General features: G+C 46.5%; 1 protein-coding gene across 1 annotated transcript in view; it reads left to right on the forward strand.

Annotated features, from left to right (window-relative positions):
• The window catches only part of LOC109319006 (acid-sensing ion channel 2-like), a gene marked incomplete at its 5' end in the record, with an annotated part of 433,500 nt that overhangs the window by 182,860 nt on the left and 227,388 nt on the right, over window positions 1–23,252 (forward strand). The window contains one exon of the mRNA XM_019548525.1: window positions 7,520–7,670. Within this exon, the coding sequence (XP_019404070.1) occupies window positions 7,520–7,670 (151 nt within the window). The remainder of the gene's footprint in view (window positions 1–7,519; window positions 7,671–23,252) is intronic.

A 23,252-nucleotide genomic window follows, 5' to 3' on the forward strand; every position in this document is an offset into this window, starting at 1 on the left:
CTGGATGCAGTACTCCAACTGCGGCCTGACCAGTGCCACATAGAGGGGAAGCATCACCTCCCTGGACCTGTTTCATAGATTTCATAGACATTAGGGCTGTAAGGGACCTCAGAAGATCATTGAGTCCAGCCCCCTGCCCCAGGGCCAGGAAGAAACAAGCCAGAAGTACACTTCCAGGGGGGTGCACAGCCAATTTCAGGGGGTGTTCATACATCCCTCCATCCTCCTTTTCGGCCACTGAGACAGAATCCAAAGACCAGACTGAATCCAGATGTTTGGTGCCTCCACAGCTGTAGTTATATAAGTGCCTGGGAATTGAACCCAGGTCTTCTGTATAGTAGACAAGGATTCTACCACTGATCCACAAAAGATTCCTGTTTATCATGCATCTGCTAATGCATGATAAAGTGTGGTTAGCCTTGTTGATCACTTCGTCACATTGACAACTCGTGTTCATCTTGGAGTCAACTATGACTCCAAGATCCCTTTCTACTGCTGTGCCACTGAGAAGGTCAGCCCCCAGCCTATAAGTGTGTTGGTGGTTCTTTTTGCCCAGGTCAGCACTTTGTACTTGTCTTTGTTGAACTGCATCCTATTTCATTCTGCCCATTTTTCCAACCTGTCCAGATCCACCTGGATCTTTTCCCTACCTTCTGGTGTGTTAACTTTGCTCCATAATTTGGTATCATTTGCAAACTTGGACAGGGTGTTCTCCATGCCTCCGTCCAAGTCACTGATGAAAACATTGAATAGCACTGGTCCAAGAACCGAGCCTTGCAGGACTCCACTGCCCACATCTTTCCAGGTTGATACCGACCTGTCCTGCACCACTCTCCCACTGCAACCCCTAAGCCAATGGTGACCGTAGCCTGGAGGGGGGCGGGTGTAGGAAGGGACGTGGTGTGAGACTCCTGGCGGACAGTAGGGGCCAGGGACTGTGGAGGGAGACTGCTTTACTGGTGAACAGGTGCCTGCCGCTGTAATTCATTAGGAAAGATGTTACTGGGGGTAGATTTGTATTTGGCTGTCCCTGCTGGAATCTGCAGGGAATTACACACAGGACTTAAGTACTTCAAAGCCCCGTGGTGTGCAAACAGAAATGCGATGCAGCAAAATAACCCAGGTTAAAAATGTTTAGGCATGTTAAATTAATGAGGATCAAACACTGTGGCATGTACAAACACCCTAAAAACCCAAATCACTAATACCCAGCTGCTAACAAACTTCACTTTTCCATCCCCTACTGACCTTGCCAAAGTAAGTAGGCAAAGTAAGTAGAGACAAAACAGATTCTTCCTCAATGTAGGCATGGTATTGTCTGGATGGAAGACCCCAAGGCAGAGACCACCAGTTACATTCCTGCTAGGTGACTACATTGCTTTGTATGTGACAGTTTACAAGGCTTAATCATGCTGTCTGGTCAACCACTATCTTTACTGTTATTGATATATTAGAATTCAGATTCAGTTTTCTGTATACATTTGTAAGGTTAGGAAGGTCTGTTTTTTCAGAGCCTGCAGAGAGACGGGAGTACTGCAGTGGGTTCTCTTGTAAATTGAAATCCAATATACATTTTCTACCCAAGGAAGCAAGTTTCTGAGTTGTTATGTGGGGTAAATGAAGTGTGGTTGTAGTCTGGGCCAGAAGGGCTGTATTTCAAGTTCCTTTTTTCTGTCTGACTTTTGGGATGCCTTTTCCACATGGAGCAGAACTAGCCCCAGGGACAATGGCCTGGGATATTGCCAGCAGAGGCATAAGATCTTTCTTACTCATTGTCTAACCCTGTATTTCCCTTGAGATGCCTGCTTGCAAACCTCTTGGGATAGGGAGCTGCTATCTCTCATTCCTGAGGTCATTTCCTCCAGTGTTAAATTCTCCTGAAGTCTGAAGCCATTCCATGCAAGCTCCCCGCTGTGAGCACAGGGCAGGAAGTGTTCAAAACAAATCCACAAGAACCAGAAAATCCCTGATCTCCGCATTATCCCATCCTTGGTCTCTTGATGTGGTATGGCTTTTTCCTTTATGTTTCTTTTAAGTTGTGCTTTGATCAGCCTTATAACTGTCCAGGTTTTAATGTCTGGTTTCCCTGTCTTGGATTTTTAGTTTTCTGTTGGTCTTGGCACTCTAGCCAGGAGGTTCAACATGCCCATTCCTTATTAGGACATAAGTCTTGATTTTCTGTGAGGCCTGGTTCAATGCTCTGGTTCATCTTTTGACTACTGGAAGCTACCGAACATGACTGTCCAGTTTGAAAGAGAGAAGAATGTGAGGGGTTCTTTTTGAACTCCATGAAAGATCTCAGTGGGATCAGTGAGTTGGTTATGCCTCTGGCTCAGTTAAATAGCAAGACGAAGTACAGGTACATGTTTGGAGATTCAGAGAGCTGTTTAGGTTAAACATAGAAGTCTCATGGAGGCAGCAGAGACATGTGGACCAAGCCCTGAGAACGGCACAGGAGCCAATGGGGGTTTCTACAAATGTATGTTTTCTGGGCATTCAGCTCACAAGCCAATGGGCTTAGAACACTGGGAACACCCAATGAGTTATAAATACATATCCTGCCTGGATGTTTTACACTTACTATTTTAAATCCCAAGGGTCTGTGAGCACTTCTGTCTCATATAAAGCCTTGGAAAATTGCCTAGCTTCACTTTGGTGTTCAGCTGGCTAGAGGCTACAATAACTGCATCAACAGTTAAATCCTCATTCAGCAAATAAAATGTGGTGTTGCCTTTGATATAAGCAAGCTTGCTATCTTGTAGTTTTTGCTAATGTGAGTCTTCTTCCTGTATCTTAAACTCACTCAGTTAGAAAATGTTGCCCCTGCTTTTAGCGCATCGTTAGATAAACCTGTGCCCATGGCATTATGTCTAGCCCATGTCATAAAATCATAGAAAATTAGGGTTGGAAGGGACCTCAGGAGGTCCCCTAGTCCAGCCCCCCACTCAGAGCAGGACCACCACCACCACTGTCATTCCAGCCAAGGTTTTGTCTAGCCTGGTCTTACAACCCTTCAAGGATTCCACAACCTCTCTGGATAGCCTGTTTCAGTGCTTTAGCTATACTTCTAGTGAGAAAGTTTTTTTTCTAATATCTAACCTAAACCTCCTTGCTGCAACTTGAGACTACTGCTCCTTGTTCTGTCATCTGCCACCACTGAGAGCAATCTAGCTCCATCCTTTTTGGAACCACTCTTCAGGTAGTTGAAGGAAACAGCATGAGGTTAGTAATATGGTGTAGCAGGGCACCAGGGTGCCTACTACTAGATAATGGTGTGTAGCAGGGCACTAAGGAGCCTGCTACTGATAGTGGTGATATAGGCCTAGCTGCCACTCAATAGGGAAGCACAGCTGTGAGTTGCCAAAGCAACTAATTGGGTCAGCTGACCGCCAGGGGGCAGGGCCGGGCCTTCATAAATAGAGAAGGCTGAGGCCAGAGGCAGTTCCCCTCTGGCAGCCTAAGGAGTAAGAGCTCTGCTAGAGCGAGTAGTGTGGTGTTGTGCAGCAGTGTGCGGCTACAGGGTGGAGAGGACCCTGACAGGGATGAGAGAAGGATAGCCAGGTTGGCCTAAGATTTGTGTTATGGCCTAGGGGCCTTGTGTTTCTGTTTGGTTTGGTTGTTGTGATTATTACACCGGAGGACTGGGTGAGGCTGTAGGGGTGGAGGAGGCCTCATCAGGAGCTCCCCAGTAAAGTGGGGGTATTCCTGGCACCACTGAGGGTGTCGTGTTGTGGGGGTGTCCCAACCCCAGCCCAATGTGGGCAGCTTCGGGAAGAGCTCGGTAGAGGCAGAAGCCCAGTGGGGCGCAGGCCCAGAAAGGTGGGTCTGAGGGGGTCCCGACCCCAGCCCAGCGGGGTGGTAGTGGGACGAGCCTCAATTGGGATCCCCAATTGGGAAGAGCCCCAGTGGGGCATAGACCTGAGAAAGCAGGTCTGGGGGCCAGGTGAGGCTGGGGCCGCCTGAGCCCCAACCTTGGGAAACCCGTGTCGGGCGTAGAAGGCCCCAGTGTGGGCAACGAGAGCAATGAGCACAAGCAAGGGCCCCAGCGCAGGCAGGGGAGCGCAAGAGGTGCGAACAAGGCCCCAGTGTGGGTGGAGAGCATGAGAAGTGCAAGCAGGGGCCCCAGTGTGGGCGACAAGCATGAGCAAGGGCCCCAGTGCGGACAGGGGAGCACGCGAGATGTGAGCAAAGGCCCCGGTGTGGGGGGACAGCACGAGTATCTTGGAGCAGGCCCTGGGAGAGGGCGTGTATATTGGACATCGGACAGGCCCTGGGAGAGGGCGCGTATGTTACATCGGGAAGAGTCCCAGTGGGGCACGGCCTGGGAGGGGAAAGCCCCGGAAGGGGGCGAGCCCAGTGGAAGGCCCTGGACAGAAGGAATGAGTATATCGAGTAGGCCCGAGAAAGAGCAGGCTACTTAGAACAGAATCCCAGTATAGCAAGACCAGCCCCGTGCCAAGGAGGGCAGGAAGGCAGCCTCCCATTAATAATAATAATAAGATCAAAGATGTGGCGGGTGAGATAGGGTGCATTCAAGACCCAGGTTGGCACAGTAGGCAAGGGCACTAGGGGAGGTCACAGCACCCCTAGGGACAGTCCTGCCACATATGGACTTCAAGTTGTTTGGATTATCCTTTTTATTTCACTGGGTTTTATAGGTTAGTCATGTTTAATCAACTTAATGTTTTTGTTTTCATTTGCTCTTGCAGCAATGTTGCGATTTTCTGGTATATGTAGATCTAATGGACATGACCATGCATGCAAACACATGTGCTTGCAGGAGCTCAAATAGACGTGGTGCAAATTTGAGCCAGGGCTTTTTGCCTCAGTGCATATGCCTGGACATGCGCTTTGGTGTGGTGCAAGTTGTGACACTTGGGGAACAATAACCCTGCCTGGCTCCTCCCAGATCTGTAGCCAGAGGGAGCTAGAGCCCAGGCCCAGCACCTGTGTTGTCCCCAGCAGTATAAAAAGCCGCCCTAGCAAGTAGCTCAGGGCTACTCACTCTCAGGAGCTTCTGGGGCCCAGCCAATTGGTACCTGGGGACACTACCACTTGTGCCAGCTGGACTGTTGAAGCAGCCCTGAGCATTCCCTTCACTCTTTACCCACTGCAGCAGTCTGGCAGTGCAGGCTGCTGCCTGGCTGGGACCTGCTGTGCTCCTGCCAGATCCAGATGGGAACTGTCACTGTCCCACTGACCCCATCCCTCACCAGCTCCTGCTGCCCCACCCAGCCGCAGCATCCCGGCAATCTTTTTTTTTAAAGGCCCACAGTCACTGTCAGTATCAGCTGCCATTGGGGTCACTGGGGTCTCTTGGCAGAGTTCCCCCCACCCTAGCATGGGGAATGGGGCCCCTTCTCCACCTCCCACCCCCTACTTACTGGCACAGAGACTGGGTCCAGCTTCCTGCAGCTGGCACACTACCTACCCTGCATGTGGAGGCAGCATGCTTCAGCACCGGGGTGAAGGCCAGCCATAGAGATGCACTGGCTGGCTACCAGAGCATCTCTGTGGAGGACCAAGACTCCAGTTGCCTCAGAGTGCACTTGCCGCCTTTTCAAAATATGTGTAGTAAAAATGGGACCATGCCCAGCCCCATTTTTTTTACCCAGGGTATTTTTTGACCCCTGGATATCCAGGGGTCTAATTTTGCTGCTGCGCTGCAAATTTGAAGCATGAGGAATGTTTTTATGTTCCCACATGTGCCTCTTGCAGCATCTCAACGGGGTTTGAGACACTGCAGGAGGCACATGTGCACTTGTCTGGACACACCGAATGAGATTATTTACTCTGAATGTATTAGTTGATGATTCCAGCCTTTGTTTAGGTTTGTGAATTGCTTTTATAGTAATCTGATCTCAGCTACTATGTTCCTTCTTTGTGATTATTTGCAGGATCTTGAAAGGGAACCAACACTAGCTGTTAACTTGTTTAATGCTCTGTTTGAATATGTTAACTATGATATGTGACTTATTCATTGATTGGATGCCTGGAACTTTTAAAACCAGAGAACAGTGTGAAGCAAATATTAGTTTCCAGTGCTAATTTTCACTTCAGTGCTAAAAATGTATGATATTTGGGGAATTCACACATTCTTTTTCAAGCCAAAGCCAGTGGTCACTTGAATACTTGCAGATACAGGGTTCTGATTGAATCGTAGTTCTAATTTTCATAAGCGGTTATTTCTGAAAGCTAGCACTGTATCAGCTTTCATTTTTAAGTAAGTTTCTAGCCTTCTTAAATACAGCAAAAAGCTTTAAAATATCACCTCTGACATCATCTGCAGCCAGAGGCAATTTAAAACTACCCCAACACTAGTTATTTTTAAGCAAATCTCATGATCTGGAGATGGGTAGGACTTGACTTTTGATTTTGAGATGTGTTGGGTTGTCAGTAGTGCAAAAATCAACAGTGGTGACCCCCATGAAGGACAGCAGGGTGCATTTGCCCCCGTTTCAAAATGTGTGTAGTAAAAATATCTGTCTTTGTACTGTTTGGCTAACTAACCATTTTTTATACAAGATCTCATGGGGATGTGGGAGGCATGTCTCAGCCTGCTTAAAGCACTGATTAAACAAAGAGCAGAAATGACTGGGAAAATCTTGAAAACTTTCTGTTTAAAGAGGAAGTTTTGCTCTGTTACAGAGGTGGCATAAATTGTATTCTTCCAGAGAAGTGATAAAATCGTGAATGAGAAGTCTAATACATTTTTTATGTTTAAAGAGTGTGTTGAGAGAGCAGGCCTGTAACCTGGATTGTGACTGGTAGGAAAAAGCATTGTGGATAAACAGCTCTGTTTTATATATAAAGCAGTATGAACAAAGCCTTCATGAGTCAATATTCAGCAGGAAGGTATTGTTGGGTCAAAAAGTAACTGTCATTAGGCAGAACTCTGTCTTTTGCTTTGTTAATCTATCCTTCCATTTTCCTTCAATAGCTTCTGTCCCTCCAAAGGCTTTTTATTTCTTAGTCAAAAGGGGAGAACAAAACAAGAAGAAGCATGTTTATTGAAATGGGATGAAAAGGCTTGGATTAGACGGGCAGCAGGCTAGAAGGTGATTGACAGTTAGTTTCACATGAGTTATCCTGGAGTAAGCTGGACTTCCCCACAGGCATTCATATTTGCTTGAAATTAGACATAAAATATTCCACCTCTAAATCTATCATCATACAATGCCGTTGTGACATCTTAGACAAAATAGGGGAACTATGTTATATTTCAGCATGAACTCAAATACTGCAAGTGTACAAAGTTTTGTAACGATTTAACACAATATTAATCAGACTTTTGTTCATGCCTTTGAAATTCCACATTATGTTTCCTCCCTTGTCCTCTTTTTTCCTATAAAAAAAGAAGAATGAAATACACTAAATTATTTAATGAGACTAAATTTGTCTTCAAACATGTCCCTTAGAGCTGTCCTGGAGTTATATTCTTTGTGATATTGCAGCTATGGTCGGGTTGGGAAAAGGTGCATATTATAAGGAGCTTTCTATTTTTTTCTCTCTCTCAAAGGTGTTTACAAAATATGGGAAATGCTACATGTTTAACTCAGGAGAAGAAGGGCGGCCTCTGCTTACTACAGTCAAAGGTGGGACAGGCAATGGATTGGAACTCATGCTGGACATACAGCAAGATGAATATTTACCAATATGGGGAGAAACAGGTAAGAGAAAATATTAATTCCTTTAGCTAATGATGTGAGTTGGTTGCAGATGTACTTTTACCAGCTTTGCTGCCTCTTCCCATTGCCATGGGCTAAGGAATTCCACTCGCCATCAACAACCAAAGTCTGTTTTAAGTTTCAATTTTAAAAGTCCTGAAGCTTTGCAGAGAGCATCTGAGCTTTACAAATGCAGGTGGAACTTAAAAGTGAAGTTGACTACCCAAAACTCAGGGGCAAGAGCAAGTTCAGTGGTTTATTCTGAGGACTTGCTTTCCAGCTTGGAAATATTCTTCACTTGCTAGGCTTCTTATAGTGAGCGTCATAACTAGCTATTTAGCACCCTGGGCAGATCTGGTGGGGGGTACAGGAGGGAGTACAGGAGAACATGGGAGCAGTGGGGCACTGGAACGGTGGCAGGAACCTGGAATGGTGGAGTGGCAGGCAGTTTTACGTGCTTTGGCCTGGGATCACCCATCAGCTAGTCTGGCAGGACGCTGGGAGCTGGAGGGGGTAGTGGCACTGGTGATGGGACCCATAGAATCATAGAATTGTTAAAAAGTAGAGTTCAGAGGTCCTCGAGTTCAGCCTTCTGCCAAAGGCCAGATCATCCATATCTAAACCATCGTATACAGACGCATGGGCCATCCTATTTCTAAAACTAGATAGGCAACCCTGACACAACCCCAAGGCATAGCACCCTAACCTGCCAGAAGTAAAGCAAGGGGACAATAGTGACAAAAATTGTCATGCTGCTGCAAAGGTTGTTTACAATATACTTGAGAAATCAAAGGAAGAGGGCCCCATTAGGTCTGTATGAAGTGGCTAGAATTCACTTCAAATTTGGATTTGGTCAATTTGTGGGACAGTAGGTCGAATCACTGTCCCAAATCAATTCAGATGAATCTGATTTGGAGATTTGGCAGCAGCCCCACTGCGCCACGTCATGTGGGGGGATCTGCATGAACCCCCTGAAGCCCCGAGGCCACTTCAGGAACAATGAGTCCCAGCATTTTTCTCAGGTTTTTTTTTTCTTAAAGGGCTGGAGCTGGGATGGGTGGGGCAGCCATGGGGGGCCTGGGAGAGGGGGGGGAGGGAGCTCATGCAGAGCCCCCCACGCAGCATGGGGCAGTGGTAGTCAGCAGGGATTGCCCTCCCCCACAAAACAGCACCCAGTGAGTGGGGAGTTTTTTTTTATAGGACTGAGAGCTGAGGCAGGCAGGGGGGCTGGGGGAGCAGGCAGGGTATGGGGCCTGGCTGGGGTCCCCCCATGGTCTCCTCCAGCCCTGCTTCCCCACCCCCTACTTACCAGCTCTGAGTCCAGCTGCAGCTCCCTGATGCAGCCTCTGGGGACTTTCCAAATCATTGAAGCTCTCTGAATTTTTTTCTGAAGATTCTGAGACCTTTGAATAATTTGGGCTTTTTAATTAGTCCCCTGATTCAATTTGAATTCAGAGATTCGGCCACCAAATCAGGCCAAATCTCCTCCAAATTGATTCGGCACCCAAAGCTTCTCACAGTCCTAGGCCCCATCTCTCCACTACAGAGGAAGGAAAAGAAAAACCCAGTCTGTACCAATCTGGCCATGGGGTAAAATTCCTTTGTGACCCCAAATATAATTTCTGCCCCCGCTCTGCATGGCTGTGTCCAGCCTCCTGATGTCCCTCCAGCACCTGCTGCCTGCTTTCTGGAGCCATATTTTACTTGTCCAGTATTTTCAGTGCCCCGGATCCCAGTTATTCATCTTTAGTTATGCGTTGAACCGTCTTGTTAGCCCTGCTACCACAGATGATTTATGGGCTAGAGACATTACACACAAACTGGTTTAAGTGATCAGAAACTAGTTTAAACCTGTAACATAATAGATGTTTGATCCACATAAACCAGTTTGAGAAAATCCTGATTGGATGTAGTATCAGACTTAACTGATTGGCTCAAACCAATTTATATAATGTGTGTCCCAGGCCCCCTGCTGGTTTAAATTAAATCAGACTCCCCCAGCATCCCAGCATACTCTCTGGGCTCGGCAGAGCTCTCTGCTCCACAGCAGGGTTGGCCCCTGCCCTCTGCTCCCTGGCTGCACCTTCACTGCCTCTGCAAGCATCTGCTTGGCTTCTGCTCCCACCCTTCTGTCCCCACTCTGCTAAGCAGCATTCCCCCTTCCCTCGCAGACACATTAGCATTAGCTAGCAGACTGCATGCTGGCTACCATTGAGCTGTAGCACACAGGGCAAAGGCAGAATCAACAGATAGCTGGTAATGTCTTTCTGTTGTTTTCTTAATGGCCTGATAAACTCTGAATTAGGGGTGATAAACATTTCCTGCTGGGCTGGTCAGGAGTGGGGGGAACCCCTCGCTAATCATAGCATCCTGCTGGAACCTGGCCACGGCCCCTTCTCAGCTCAGGTCTGTACAAGGGAAGGGAGGGTTGCTTTAGCACCCCACCCAGCTTCTAGCTTAAGCCACTGCAGGCATGTGCCTGGATTTCTGGGATGTCTGCCTGGTTGCAAAACTGACTGAGCCTAGCCATGTTAGGCTAACCTGCAAAGATTGAATCAATTCAGGCTCAGGCTTTTTGAATGTCTGTCCCTAGTCTTAAAGCCTAGTAGACTAATGTACTGTGCAATAAAGCATCACCATCTACATGTATGTAACATTTACTGTGTGGTAGATTAGTCTACTGTGAAGCTGCCTCCTACTTGTAAATACAGGTTGTGGCAGGCCAGTAGGGGTTGCTGCTGTGCTGAGCCACCCACCTCACTGCACCCAACCACCTTTCAGGCTCCGAGTGCCGCCCTTGGGGGTGCCTCATGTCTGGCCAACCCCCTTCCTGGACCATACCCGCTAGCCTGGGGGTAACACTGCCACCATCCAGAGTCTGGACTGATCCTGGACCTGTGCCCTCTGGGAAGCACTGGCCTATTAGCCCTTGAGGGTACTTGACCCACTACAAGAACTTGGGGTGCTTCCCTCAGTCTGAAGCACAAATAGTGGTCTCCACCCATCCCAGCTCCAAATCATTAGTCAACTGAAGCAAGAGGACCCCAAGCATAATCTATACCCTCTCCCAATAATTCTCCCATACTCGGTAAAAAGGAGAACTTTACTGGTTACAAGGAGTAGGTTTGGAAAAGGGTACAGGGTACAGCAATATCAGAGAAATCCCTTACAGCAAAGTGGCTTGGTAGCCTTTGGTTACACATCTGTGTTACTGCAAGCTATATATCTAGTAAGCTCTCAGGTAGCTTACTCATGAGTATCACCCAGGGACAGGTGGAGATTCCCTCTGGAGGCAGGCAGTGCATTGATCATGAGCTGAGAGACAGAGACAGATTCAGATGGTCCAGCTTCTGTCTGTGAGTTTTCATCATAGCTACTGCCCAGGAGTCCTTCACTTATAGCCCTTATGACCTCATTTAGCTGATCCAATGAAGGCCAGAAACTGTTGGCTGCCAGCCAACCGATTTCAAAGGCATCATGGGTTTCTGGATAGACTGGCAGGGTCTTTAGCCCACTCCCAGTAATGTTGGCATTGCTTAGAACTGTTGCGTCCAAGGACTGGTGCACCCTTGACCTGCGAGCCTGGGTGGGCACGACCGGCTGGACGCGGTATGATACGGTGGTCATACAGGTGGAAAAGCGAGAGGAGTCAGGGAGTTTAAATGCGTTTTGGTTATACAGAAAGTTTATTTTTACTTACACTACAGGAGATTTGTAGCGTAGGAAGGAAGTTGTGGTTACAGAGTAGGAAAGAAGTTCAGTTCAGCTTGCAGACGCTTTTCTGTTGCACAGATCATAAACTGCTTAGTGCAGATTTTCAACAAAGCGTACAGGTAACTTCGGTTCAAAGACGTTCGTGAGCTCTTGGTGAGAACGGATGAGTCAACAAAATCGGATACAACACCTGAAAATTTTTCGCCGCAGGTGGGGAGGGGTCAGCGACTGGCCAGGTTGCTGACTATGTCTCCTGGGTGTGCGTGGAGGTCTCCGCAGAAGGTGGAAATCTTTCCAAAATTAAAGGTTTTCAGGTAGCCAATCACAACACACCAGGCTTGAATAATTACAGGACTGCCAATTATGACTGTGAGCAGACTTTGTGTGTTCCTTACTTCTGCTCAGGTTTCATGCAAGATTGACTGCGCATGTATTTTACATTTAAGCTGGGGGAGGGCTGAATACGGAACTATGATGACAAAATATATTATGTTAACCTTTTGACCTTTTTGCCATCAGCATCTGAAATCAAAGATTTTTCTTTGACAAGAACAATAAGGAGCTTAAGCCCCACACCCAGGTATGTGATACCAGTCACGTAGGCAGAGGGAGCAGGTTTTCCCCCTCCCTCAGAAATGTATCCAGCTCAGGTTACAACTCAGGGTCAGAGGTATCTGCCCTCTGCAGTGACCATGGTAACCAAATCATCAGATAGCAGAGTTTTGGGGAGAGACATAGATGGTATTCTGCAACACAGGTAGCAGATTAACCACACAGTAACTACTGTGCAGTAGCATGCATGTAGACTGATGACTGGGAGCAAATTGCTCCTAGTCAGCCCAGACATTAGCTAATTAATGCAGTGGATTTTTGACACTGGGAGATCTAATTAAAGTGCCCATAGCATCACATGTTTTCAGTGTCCCACACTTCAAAATGATGACAGGGGCACTTGAAGTAAAGCTTGTCAAATGAGATTTAGTTCAAGTGCTCCCACCACCATTTTGAAGTGCAGAGATGCTGAATAGGTATGAATCAACATGCTTCAGCACAGTCAATTAATTGAATTTGCTCCAACACATGCTAATTAGTATGTATTAGAAGCAGACATCTGGCATGTGTATAGGTACCTTCTAATGTGAGGTACTAAATAATGCTCATTAGACTGCACTAATTTGCATGCTTTTTTTAGTGATGCTTAATGAGTAGTAGACTACTTTACTGTACGTTAGCATAATGTCACAGTTTTTTACATGACGCTTTAATGAGCAGTAAAATAGTCTACTGCGTATTAAAGTATAACAGCTGCAAAATTCATCTGGCTTCAAGCCAAGTGAGTGATTGGGGCTTAAGAGCTCTGCAACAGAGGGGCAACAAAACTTTGCAGAGGGTGCACAAGTCCTACCAGACAATAGCATGATGCATGCTTCATATTGGCATGTTTAAATTGTGACCAGAGCCTGCATTGCAAACTGGGGGCTCTGATTGGCTACTACTGAGTCCATAAAAGCTGAGGGAGGGAAAGTTTGGAGATGGGGGAAGTAGCAGACCCCGACCCAGGAGAGGTCAAGGAAACTCAGCCCAAGTCAGGGGAGACCATGTTGAAACTTGCCCAGAGAGCATCAGGACGAGGCAGAGCTTGTGACACCCCATGAGAAGCTGATCCCACTCCAGGTTCAGAGCTGTGCAACCAGAGACACAGGTGCCAGGGAAACAGTTGGAAGGGACCCTGTGAAGGGCTTAGGGAGGGGTTGGTAAGCAAGGTTGGTAGCCTCACTGGGACTGAGAGAAGCAGCAAAGTCCTAGAGTGTTAGGGACTTTGTCCGCGTTGCACTTTTCCTGCTTCCACATGACAAAATTTGCCATTTTGCTATCTTAATCACATTTGAAGATCTATGTTGTCACCTTGTTTTCTCATGTTAGTCATCTTTTTATCATGGTAAATGAAACCACCTCCAGCATGTTTTATTTTTAGTGGGTGAATTTGTGCCGAGAGGATTATTTTTATTGTATTATTTTTTCAATGTGTATCTGACATATGGGCGAAAGTGGCATTTTCCCTGCCTTGCAATGATTTCACCACTAGGTGCCGCTTGGGTTCACTCAGAAATCTATGAAATTTCTCTTGCAGTGCTGCAGCAAGACACTAGGTGTAATTATTGCAAATCTTTACTGGTGATTTAATTCAAGGTTCAGGTTAATGAAAAAAACAACTTTTTTGGATTCCAAAAAATATTGTTTCCCATATTCACATGCACTTCACCCCACCTTTTCTGTTGTTCCTCGCATGCCCTGCTTTGCTGTCTTTCCCCTCCTCCCGACAAATGGTGGCTGACCCCCCACCCCTGGAGCACACTCCTGCTTTCACATCATGTCCAGGCCATGCGTGGCCACAGTCCCATGGATGGCTGGTTGGATATCAGGGCTCCTCCCCTTCCCCACCCCCACCACTGCCACCAGCAGGCAATGCCTGTTTTCCCCACTGCTGCTTCTCAGAGCCAGCAAGCTTCTTCTGTGCACCGTGCCCCAACTTTTCTGCTGCTTCCCGCCACCCACTCAGTGGTGGCTGACCCCTGCTTTCACACCACGCCTGGGCCATGTATGGCCACTGTATTTCTTACACTTTTTTCACATTTTTTTCATTTTTTTCATTTCAAGCAAGCACACAAAAACCTGTATTGTACAGAGCAAAAAAAAAAAAAGTAATAACATAATTTAACTTAAGAACCATAAATGAAGACTTCAAACAATGAAAATGTCAAATGAACAAATTAAAAAACAAACAAGCAAAGAAAGGAAGAAAGAAGGAAACAAAGAGCTATGCTCTTCCAACAGTAAAGAGCAGTCTCCTGGGATTGGATAATGATCTCATTTTCACTCCTGTCAAAAGACAAATTTGAAATCTTTACAATACATCATCAGTATTATTCTCCGGGTAATAAATGTGACAGTTAGAAAGAATTCAAGTACTTAGGCTTTCTTCCCACATGACATTACTTGTATTTTCTTTTGATTACTTACATACATACATACCTAATTAATCAATCAATATTCTCATTGAACCTGTTGCTATTCTATCTGTGTCATGGCATCTCTTGTGTCAGGGCAAGGAACAGTTGTCATGGGAGATGACATTCAAAAATTCAACCAGAAATCTTTTTCCAAAGTACCCCACCATCGGCAAACTTACCACTGTCCTGCACTCTCCTTGTTGCTGACACCAAAGCACAGGTGGTGTCCACAGGATTCCCGGTGGTGCCATGCTGGGAAGGCAGTGGTGCAGCACCATGTACGCGTCATGTGTACCAGAAGTATGGCGGGGGACTTATCCACAGCACCCATGGAGTGAGTATAGTAGGACCATGAGTGGGTGCCCATGCCTGATATGAATGGTGGCACTGTGGGAAGTTGAAAGGCAGAGTTCTGGGTTCCTGCTGTGTCAGTTTGGTTACCCTGTTCAAATATATGTTCAAATTTATGCTGTATTACATAGAGTGTTTCCTAGTGCCTTTATAAAGGGCTAATGGCTGGTCATCATTACTTGATAAGTGCCCTCAGCCACAATACACTAGCCTTGGTCATGCAGGCCCCAAGATGGCTGTCACCAGTCTTGTGATTCATATTATGGGGTGCCTGCCTGTATCACCCTACCCAGCATCCCCCAAAAAATTTACCAAGCTTCTCCCCTCTTCCCCATGTGACTCTTTTGGTCTTCTGCTTGTTCTGCCTGTCAACACCTTGAGGTGCAGTTTCCCAGAAACCTCTGCATCTATCTCCTTGAAACTTGGCAGACTTCATGCTCTCAAGTGGGGCTACCATCACTTGTTTCAGCTGAATCAGGCAAGAATTGACAATGTTTTAAGCATGTTCGTGATTCTGCATTATAGCCTATGGGCGAAACATAGAAACAGCATTGAAACGGTGAAACACTTTCAATGAAACTAAATGGACCAGTGCTTTTGAAATGAAACAAAACTCAAAACAAAACACTGTCCCATACAAACATCAAAACAGAAATCAGAGCGAAATGGTGCTGTTTTGCGCAGCCCTATTTATTATTGTGATGGGCTAGCTGGTAGTGACTTAGCCCAGGGGTTTTGAAAGGGTAAAAGATGATTGGAGGACGTGGGATTCCCTTTCCTCACCAATCTGGTAATGATTTGGCCTAGGAGTTTTGAAGGGGTAAAAGATAATGGGAGGACTTGGGATTCCCTTTCTTCACCAGTCAGGCCCCAGAGACTCACCCTCCACATCCCCTGATTGGCCCCTTGGGTCACCTGGAGAGGGATAAAAGGAGTAGTGCAGCTGACTCAGGAGAGACTGGTGAGGGACCACAAGGAAGGAGCTTTAAAGAGCTGGCAAAGAGCTGGGCCAGCAGGGCGGGAGCAGTTGCCCCAGAAGCACTTGAAGGAGTGGGACCTGCAGGCAGCAGTGGGACCCTCAGCAGCACAGTGTGCAGCCGGCAGGAGAGGCTCCCTGCTGGGCTCCAGAATCCCCTATGAGAGGCTGCGGCCACCAGGAGAGGCTCCCCAGCTCCAGCAAGGATCTGAGCAGTGACCTGAGAGTTCCCAGCTCTGCTTCCAGCTCCTCCAATTAGAGGCCAGGTAGCTCAACGTGAGGCCGGGGCTCCTGGAAGACCAAGACCCTTAGCAGCTTCGCACAGTACTGGCACTGGTGGCTGTGTAGTAGAGTTTCTGCCTACCGTGTGGGAGGACTGAGGTCAAGTCCCAGTTGGAGTGAGTGAGCTAACAAGGAGAAGTTCTCATTGCTCATTGCAGTGGAAAGGGGTCATTGTGTTTTCTCCCACTCCAGGTCCCTAGGTCCTATATTCTTTGTTATTTGACATTTTGTATTTTGTGCCTCTTATATTTCACCAACCCGTATTGTTTGCTCTGCGGTTTGTGTTTTATATTTTGTTAACCCTGTCTTTTGTCAACTGGATGAATATACCTATGATTGTAAGTGTCTAACCTTTGTTGAATCCTGTCCCCTCAGGGCGTTGTAGTGTCCCCTATATCCCCTGGTTTATGCTGGTTATGTTCCCAGTACTGTTCTCTCATTAAAAGGTGTATGGTGAAGTCTCCATTGGTGATCTGGCTCTGCTCTATAGTGGGGAGAGTCCCTACACCTCCCAAAGTGTTTGTGCACCTTCTTTGATCCCTTCAACTGGAGAGGGGGTTACCTCTTGGAGTACCGCCCAGGTTACATTATCAAAGATTTACTCATGTATGTGGTGTACCCCCAAGTAATACCCCTTGAGGTTAACCAGCCAGCCTTGTCAAGCACACTGTTCTGGGCTTGTGTTGCCCTGTCATGGTACAGTTCATGTGCTGCCTACCTCTGCCATCCAAGATTTGGAGAATTGTCAGGGTTGTCTGGGTGGCCAGGGTGGGAGAATAAAGCATTTTTGGTGTTAGAGCACGGGAGCTGGATCGTTACTGCAATTCTGGTATTCTTCGGAGTCTGTAACATAGGTGGATTTAAAGTGCAATTTAAACCTTTCCTCCTATGGAAAAAACAGTACAAGACACTTTCCAAAGTCCTTTGGGGAACTTTATTTCTAGCTCAGTTTTAGAAAAAAATACTAAATCAGATAGAAAAAACAGATAACAAGTGAACCTAACTTGGTTCACACACTCCCACCCCTGCCTTTAATGTTACAGAGAAATGCTAGATAGATAGAAGCACAATCTGCTTTGAAAAAATTGGGGTGACAGCAGATGAGGGAGCATTGCCTAAGAAGCACACCATCACAGGGAGTAACAGAGCACCCATCACCCCTCTTGTGACATAATAGCCTATCTAATTGAAATTTTAAAAAATGGATTCAGTTAGAATCATTGAGATCACTGAGGACTGCCTGTTGAATGGGATTTCTATTAGGACATCGCTCAGCTTTGTTTACACTCATGCTTTAGTCACAAAAATATGCTGCCCCACAAGCTGCCCCCCTCTTGGACCCTCCCTGGGGATGTTCAGTATCCTCCTGCCCTTCATCCCTGAACCATCTTGGGACTCTCCTCTTGTGGCTAGAAGAAGCATAGCTTTTGTTTGGAAGAGAATGAACAATTGGTTGGGGTAGCATATTGTCAGTGCTCCTCCAAGTATGTTTACAATCTTGAAACTGTTAGAAGCTCCTCTTCAAACCTTTGCTCCAGCCGCAAACTACAATCAACCTTCTTACTGAATTTCTTAAAGCATTGTACCATTCATTAATCCTGCTTTCCATAAGCTCAAAATTGGCTCCCCCCCTCCTCATTAACCTATTGAAGATATCCTGAATTTTGGATGTCATTTGGTCAGTAGCTGAAGAATACTTTTCTTAGTTGCTCATTGATTTCTTTACTAATTGCATTGATGATGAGTATTAATAGCTGGTCTTGATGACCCAGGAACCACAGCTCCTGTAGCAGGGGTTGCTGTGTACAAGAGAAAGCTCTCATGCAATGTTTGGCTACTTTTAAACATTTTTTTTAAGAACAGTAAGTCATTGTTAAAATATTTTAACAGGATACCCTCCACAAGAATTACCAATGAAAGCACACTAGGTAGCACCCAAATGTGTTATTAAGGCTGCACCCCAAAAATATTCTGACCAGTCTCAAGGCATCTAGTCCCCCACCTCCCTGTACCTGGTACCCCTCTGCCTGGAAAAATGCATACTACCATCCACCCAGCAGAGAGTAAGTTAGATTTGTTTAAGGGGACTAGTCTCCCCCACCCCAGGAGACTAAGGACGCATCCACACTAATATTTTACTCCCATGGCTAATACTACTGCTGTAACTTAGAGTCGCTGTTCACAAGGCTTGTGGGGTCTCCAACACAGGACTTGCTTGGAAACCTGAAGACTCCTGCGACAGACTATTGGTCTGAAGACTTCTGCATCATGAATAGGAGAGTTGTTTCTAGACTCCTGCTGCTCATTTCTGACCACGTGCAGTGGAGGTCCCTTTGAGGTCATTCATCTGTAACTGAGTCTGTGAATGAGGAGCCTGATTGCACGGAGCTTGCGCAGTGGCTTGCCAAGTACTGTGGCACTGTGGAGTTTCTGGTTCCTCATCCACCAAACCTGTTGTCCCAAACTTGTTCATGCAAGCCTCTGAAGCATCACTTTTAAGGATGGTAAGGATGGTAGACAGCTTGTCATAGAGTGGAATCATTCTACATGAGGCACTTGACCAAGAATTATTGTCCCTTACGCAATGGAAGGCAGACTTTAAGGACTTGATCTTACTGCAACATTGTTCCCAGTCCTGAACAATGACACGTTTTGCTAATAGTTCAACAATAGCCACATACACTGGTTTATTTCTTCAGTTTTCCAGTTGTGTCAACATGTTCCATTCACCCCAAATATCAATCAGTGGCTCAACTTCCACATAAGTCCAGTCTGGTCCCTGGCTTTGAGAAGTATCCAGCATGTCTTCCAAATGTGGCCTTTTTTTGCTCCCTTCCATGGCCAACAAAATGTATAGCAGAGCAGATGGTACAGTGTATAGCCTACTAGGACCTGTTTTCGGGTATGTCCAAGGGCCTGAGACCTGTGAAGCTTTTATGAAGAGAGGCTTAATAGAAGTGTGATTGGTGCAATCTCCAGACATTTGTGGCAGTTCTTCACTTTTGATAGTCTAGCCGCTGGCATTCAGAAGCATACTCACACAACTATTGTGCTGGAAATAGGTGAAACTGTTGGGTGATCGCTTCAGGCAAGAAACTGCAAACATGTTAGAATGGATGTTTGAAACACATATCCATTAGATATGCAGGCAAAAATATATCCTGTATGAGCATTTTCCACAGGGTGATCAAGATTCATACATTGTGAGAGGGAGTGCAATGTAGGTGATGGTCCATAATCTCATTTTTGGGTGCAGAGCATAGAAGTTGACTGTTCCATGTGCTTGAGGGTAAATTGTGGAATGGAATGGAAACCCCTCCTGTGCCCGGGGTGCTGTCACCTGCCAGGCTACAGAACTGAGTGAGTCATAGCTTTAGAATGGTTTTCTGGCAATTTTTTCATGGAAAGATATTGGCAGGCTGCACCCATCCATGACTTGACTTAGGGAACTGAGAAGCTCTCCTGGAGAGACCATAATTCCAACACCACTTAAAATTGTTTGCTTGGCCAGCCCTGACCTTCAGCTTACAAGGAACACTAGGGAAGCCTGAAGTCTGAATTCACAGCCCTGCATTAAAAAGAGTTGTAAATTATTGGGCCAAACCCCATGTAGTGCCTGAGGTGGGATGTTTGATCTAGAGTGTTCAAGCAGACAGACAATTTTGACAAAAGACAGACAAGTGTAGCCTACCTTTTGTGTGGGGAGGGGTGTTTAACACATCAAATATGAAATGGAGGAAACTAAGGAAGGATTGTAAATTTAGTTGGAATGTGGTTACATTTCAGCTCTTTTCAACCCAAACCAGAAAGATGCAGTTGCAGGGAGGATTGTTAAGAGCACATGGTTTGAGTAGCTATTGACATATAAATGACACAAGTGGTTTCATGCTAACATAGAACTGAATGTTGTAGGCTTTGAGCAACAGGGAACACAACAGGCAGAAATTGGTACGTGTCCTGCTTGCTAAAGACAATGGCTTCCTCAAATCCTGATGGACTATTTAGAAAGCAGAGGTTAATCTTGAAGGCCATCAGATATTCACATTGTAGAAGTATGGATCTAAAGGAGGACTTTAACAACGTGAGGCACCTGTGCTGTTGTTTTGTAAAACTCCTGTATAACCAACTTCAGATGAGCGTCTTGAAGAACATGCTCTTGATTGAACTATGGAAGCTGCTCTCACATTGCAACAAACAAAAAGGTTGGATTCAAAAGACTACAGTGGCTTGCAGACTATACGTTAAGGGCAAGGCTCACCAGATATGGGCACATGAAAGCGTCTCGGACTAGTGGGAAAGAATCATCATGTCAACATGGAATGATGCTCAATGGCTCAAAACATTAAGAATGAGCAAAAAGATGTTCGTACATATTATTATCTTGCTTTCACTGCACATTGAGCACCAGACAACTGTCATTCAGAAGCCCATCAGCCCATTAGCCCAGAGAAGTGTGTTGCCATGGCTGAGATGAAACCAACAGGTCTCTGTATGGGGGTTCGGTGGGTGGGAGGCATGGAGGATGGGTCTGGGTTGTTTTGGGGTGTCAGGTGACTTGAGAAGAAAGGCAAGAGTAGAACTGGTTGGGGAATATTACTGCAGGCAATGATCTGCAATGCAAGCAGTAATAGGGTTGACATGCAAATAGACTACATGATAAGAAAATTCCTTCTTCACCTCAACCATACCATCCCCCTGCCATGTGGGGGGGGAGCAGGGAGGCAGCTCATGCTGGCCTTTGTGGTGATCGCCTTCAAGGGTGGGGCATTGGAGTAGGCTGATCAGGGCCTCCCAACACCGCTTTGGAAGCAGCTGTCCCGGGCACAGGGATCCCCACTACCCAAGCAACCTTAATCAACCTCAACAACAACTCCAACCCACCCCCAGGATGGTTCTCAACTTGAGAAAAAGTCCTTGTCTGTGGTTTGACACAAGAATACAAACAACAGGAGGCAGATGATTCTTTCTGTTTTACAAAAAAATTCCTGTGATGTTTCCATTAACCCTTTAATGTTTCTCAGTAGCAAAACCATGAGTGAGTTACAATTTTATCAATCCAAGCGTTGACAGTTACATTTTTTTAATTTCAAACATTCACATTAATATTTTTAAAAATCCAACCAGCCCACCCTGATGGAAGAAACTGACTAGACAGGTGAACCCAATACCATTTGGGCAGTGGTACCCCCATACCTTGTGGAAAGCATCCACCTCTGCAGGACAGACATTTAACACACAGGGGGTTTTTTTCTGTTTCTAAAAAGACATGTAACTCACACAGCATTTTAATGTTGAAATACATGGTGTAGGAATACATGCAGTTCCTGAATTGGGTATTTTCTTTCATAGGCACACTGGCCAGCTGCATTTTTTTCTAATGGTTACAACCACCAGATGCTGACAAAGAGCAGTCAAGCCACACCAACTTTGTTATAGAGTGCCATGTTCAAAACTTAAAAGCATATAGTTAGTCAATATAACATGGACTATTTAGAAAACTTTACCTAGAGCAACAAAGATTATCTCCCTGTTTTGTTTTGTTTTTTATGTAGTTTTGATTTAGTGTTTTGGTTTTTTTGCCTCTGTAATTCTTGTGGGTTTTGTGTCTTTGTGGGGTTTTTTGTGTTTGTTTTTTGTGTCTTTGCAATTTTTACTGGATGGGGAGTGTAACAGGGTTCCCGACTGGAGCCCTGTTACTTGAGAAATCCCAGCAGCAGGCAGTGATAATGCCCCAGCAGGGTGGGGAGACACCCCATGCCCACAGGGAGCCAATGGGGCTCAACATCCAGGGATATGAGGAGAATGATGCCCGGGGAAGATGCCTTCAGGCACTACAAGGGAAGAGAGGAGCTGCTGGGGACTCTCCCAAAGAAGGATCCAAAGGAGGGATCCGCAACATGAGACCAGCGGGAGCTGAGGGGCTCCAGAGCCCAGGATCAGCAAAACCATGCACCACCTGCCAGGAGTCCGTGGGAGTAGCAGTGAGTCTGGGGAGAACGCAGCCGCGGCACAGGAAGAAGCCGTGGTTTTTACGCAGGGATACAGTGAAGGAACTCAGAATCTCAGGGGGAGTCACCAGCCCAGAGCCGGGGAGAGACCTGGCCCCTCATCCAGGACGTGAGGGGAGAGGGAAGCTGGGACTGAGAACAATGGGCCTGACTGTGGGGAGACTCCCGGATCCGCACACCGGCACAATGCGCAGTAGAAAAGATTGGGCGGTGCCCGTAATGAGCTGCTAATGAGGTAATTAGCAGCAGGGAGCTCAGACACGAGCATAGAAGGAAATCTTTCTTTTATCTTTTTTTTACCTTATTACTACCTGGAGTGGGCAATGACTGCAGAGGCAGGGGGTTATGACAAGCAACCCATGTAAGGAGAGTTAGCCGGGGCACCCAACTCAGGGCAGTGGACTTAGGCTGGATCCCCACTGGGACTGATTGAGGGCACATCCATAAGCCCATAAGTGAGATTCTGTTGGAACTTACCATGTGGATCCTCCCTGGAGCACGGGGCCAATCCCAGGAACAACCTGGACGAGCTGCTGCCTCCCAACCGATTCTCTGTAAAAGAAAAGAATAAAAAAGCACCTGTATCATGAGATAGACCAAGCATGGTCCTTCAGTGGATGCTAAGCATGGTAACGTCTCTTTCCTCCCCTTTTTTCCATAAGATCAAAGTCGTGGCAGGAGAGAACCAAAGGAACAGATGGTACCCCGCGTGAACATGCTGACAGAGAGGAAACATGGAGGCAGGCAGTGGTGAAGTTGGAGGCCCTCAAGAGATAAGACCCACCATTCCTTTTAAATATTTGGCACATTAAGCAGTCCACAATGACTCCCTCAACAAGGAAAGCTTGCCCACCACCTGAGGTGCTAAGACCCACCGGTTCTTGGCAAGGGAGGGGGGCAGGGGAAAGAGGATTCAGCACTTTTATGAATGTATATACGTGTGTGTGTGTAAGAAGACCCTGAGAATCTTACTTGATTACATCAATCCTTATAGGCTCGGCAGTGCTATGCTGGCTAGCACTATGGAAGAAAGAGACTTGGGGGTCATCATTGGCCACAAGATGAACATGAACCTTCAATGTGATGCTGCGGCTAGTAAAGTGAGCAAAACGCTGGCTTGCACCCATAGATGCTTCTCAAGCAAATCCCAGGACATCATTCTCCCCTTGTACTCGGCCTTGGTGAGGCCACAGCTGGAGTACTGCATCCAGTTTTGGGCCCCACAATTCAAAAAGGATGTGGA

Source organism: Crocodylus porosus, unplaced genomic scaffold, assembly GCF_001723895.1.
Source record: "Crocodylus porosus isolate Cpor-Errol unplaced genomic scaffold, CroPor_comp1, whole genome shotgun sequence".
NCBI lineage: Eukaryota > Metazoa > Chordata > Crocodylia > Crocodylidae > Crocodylus > Crocodylus porosus.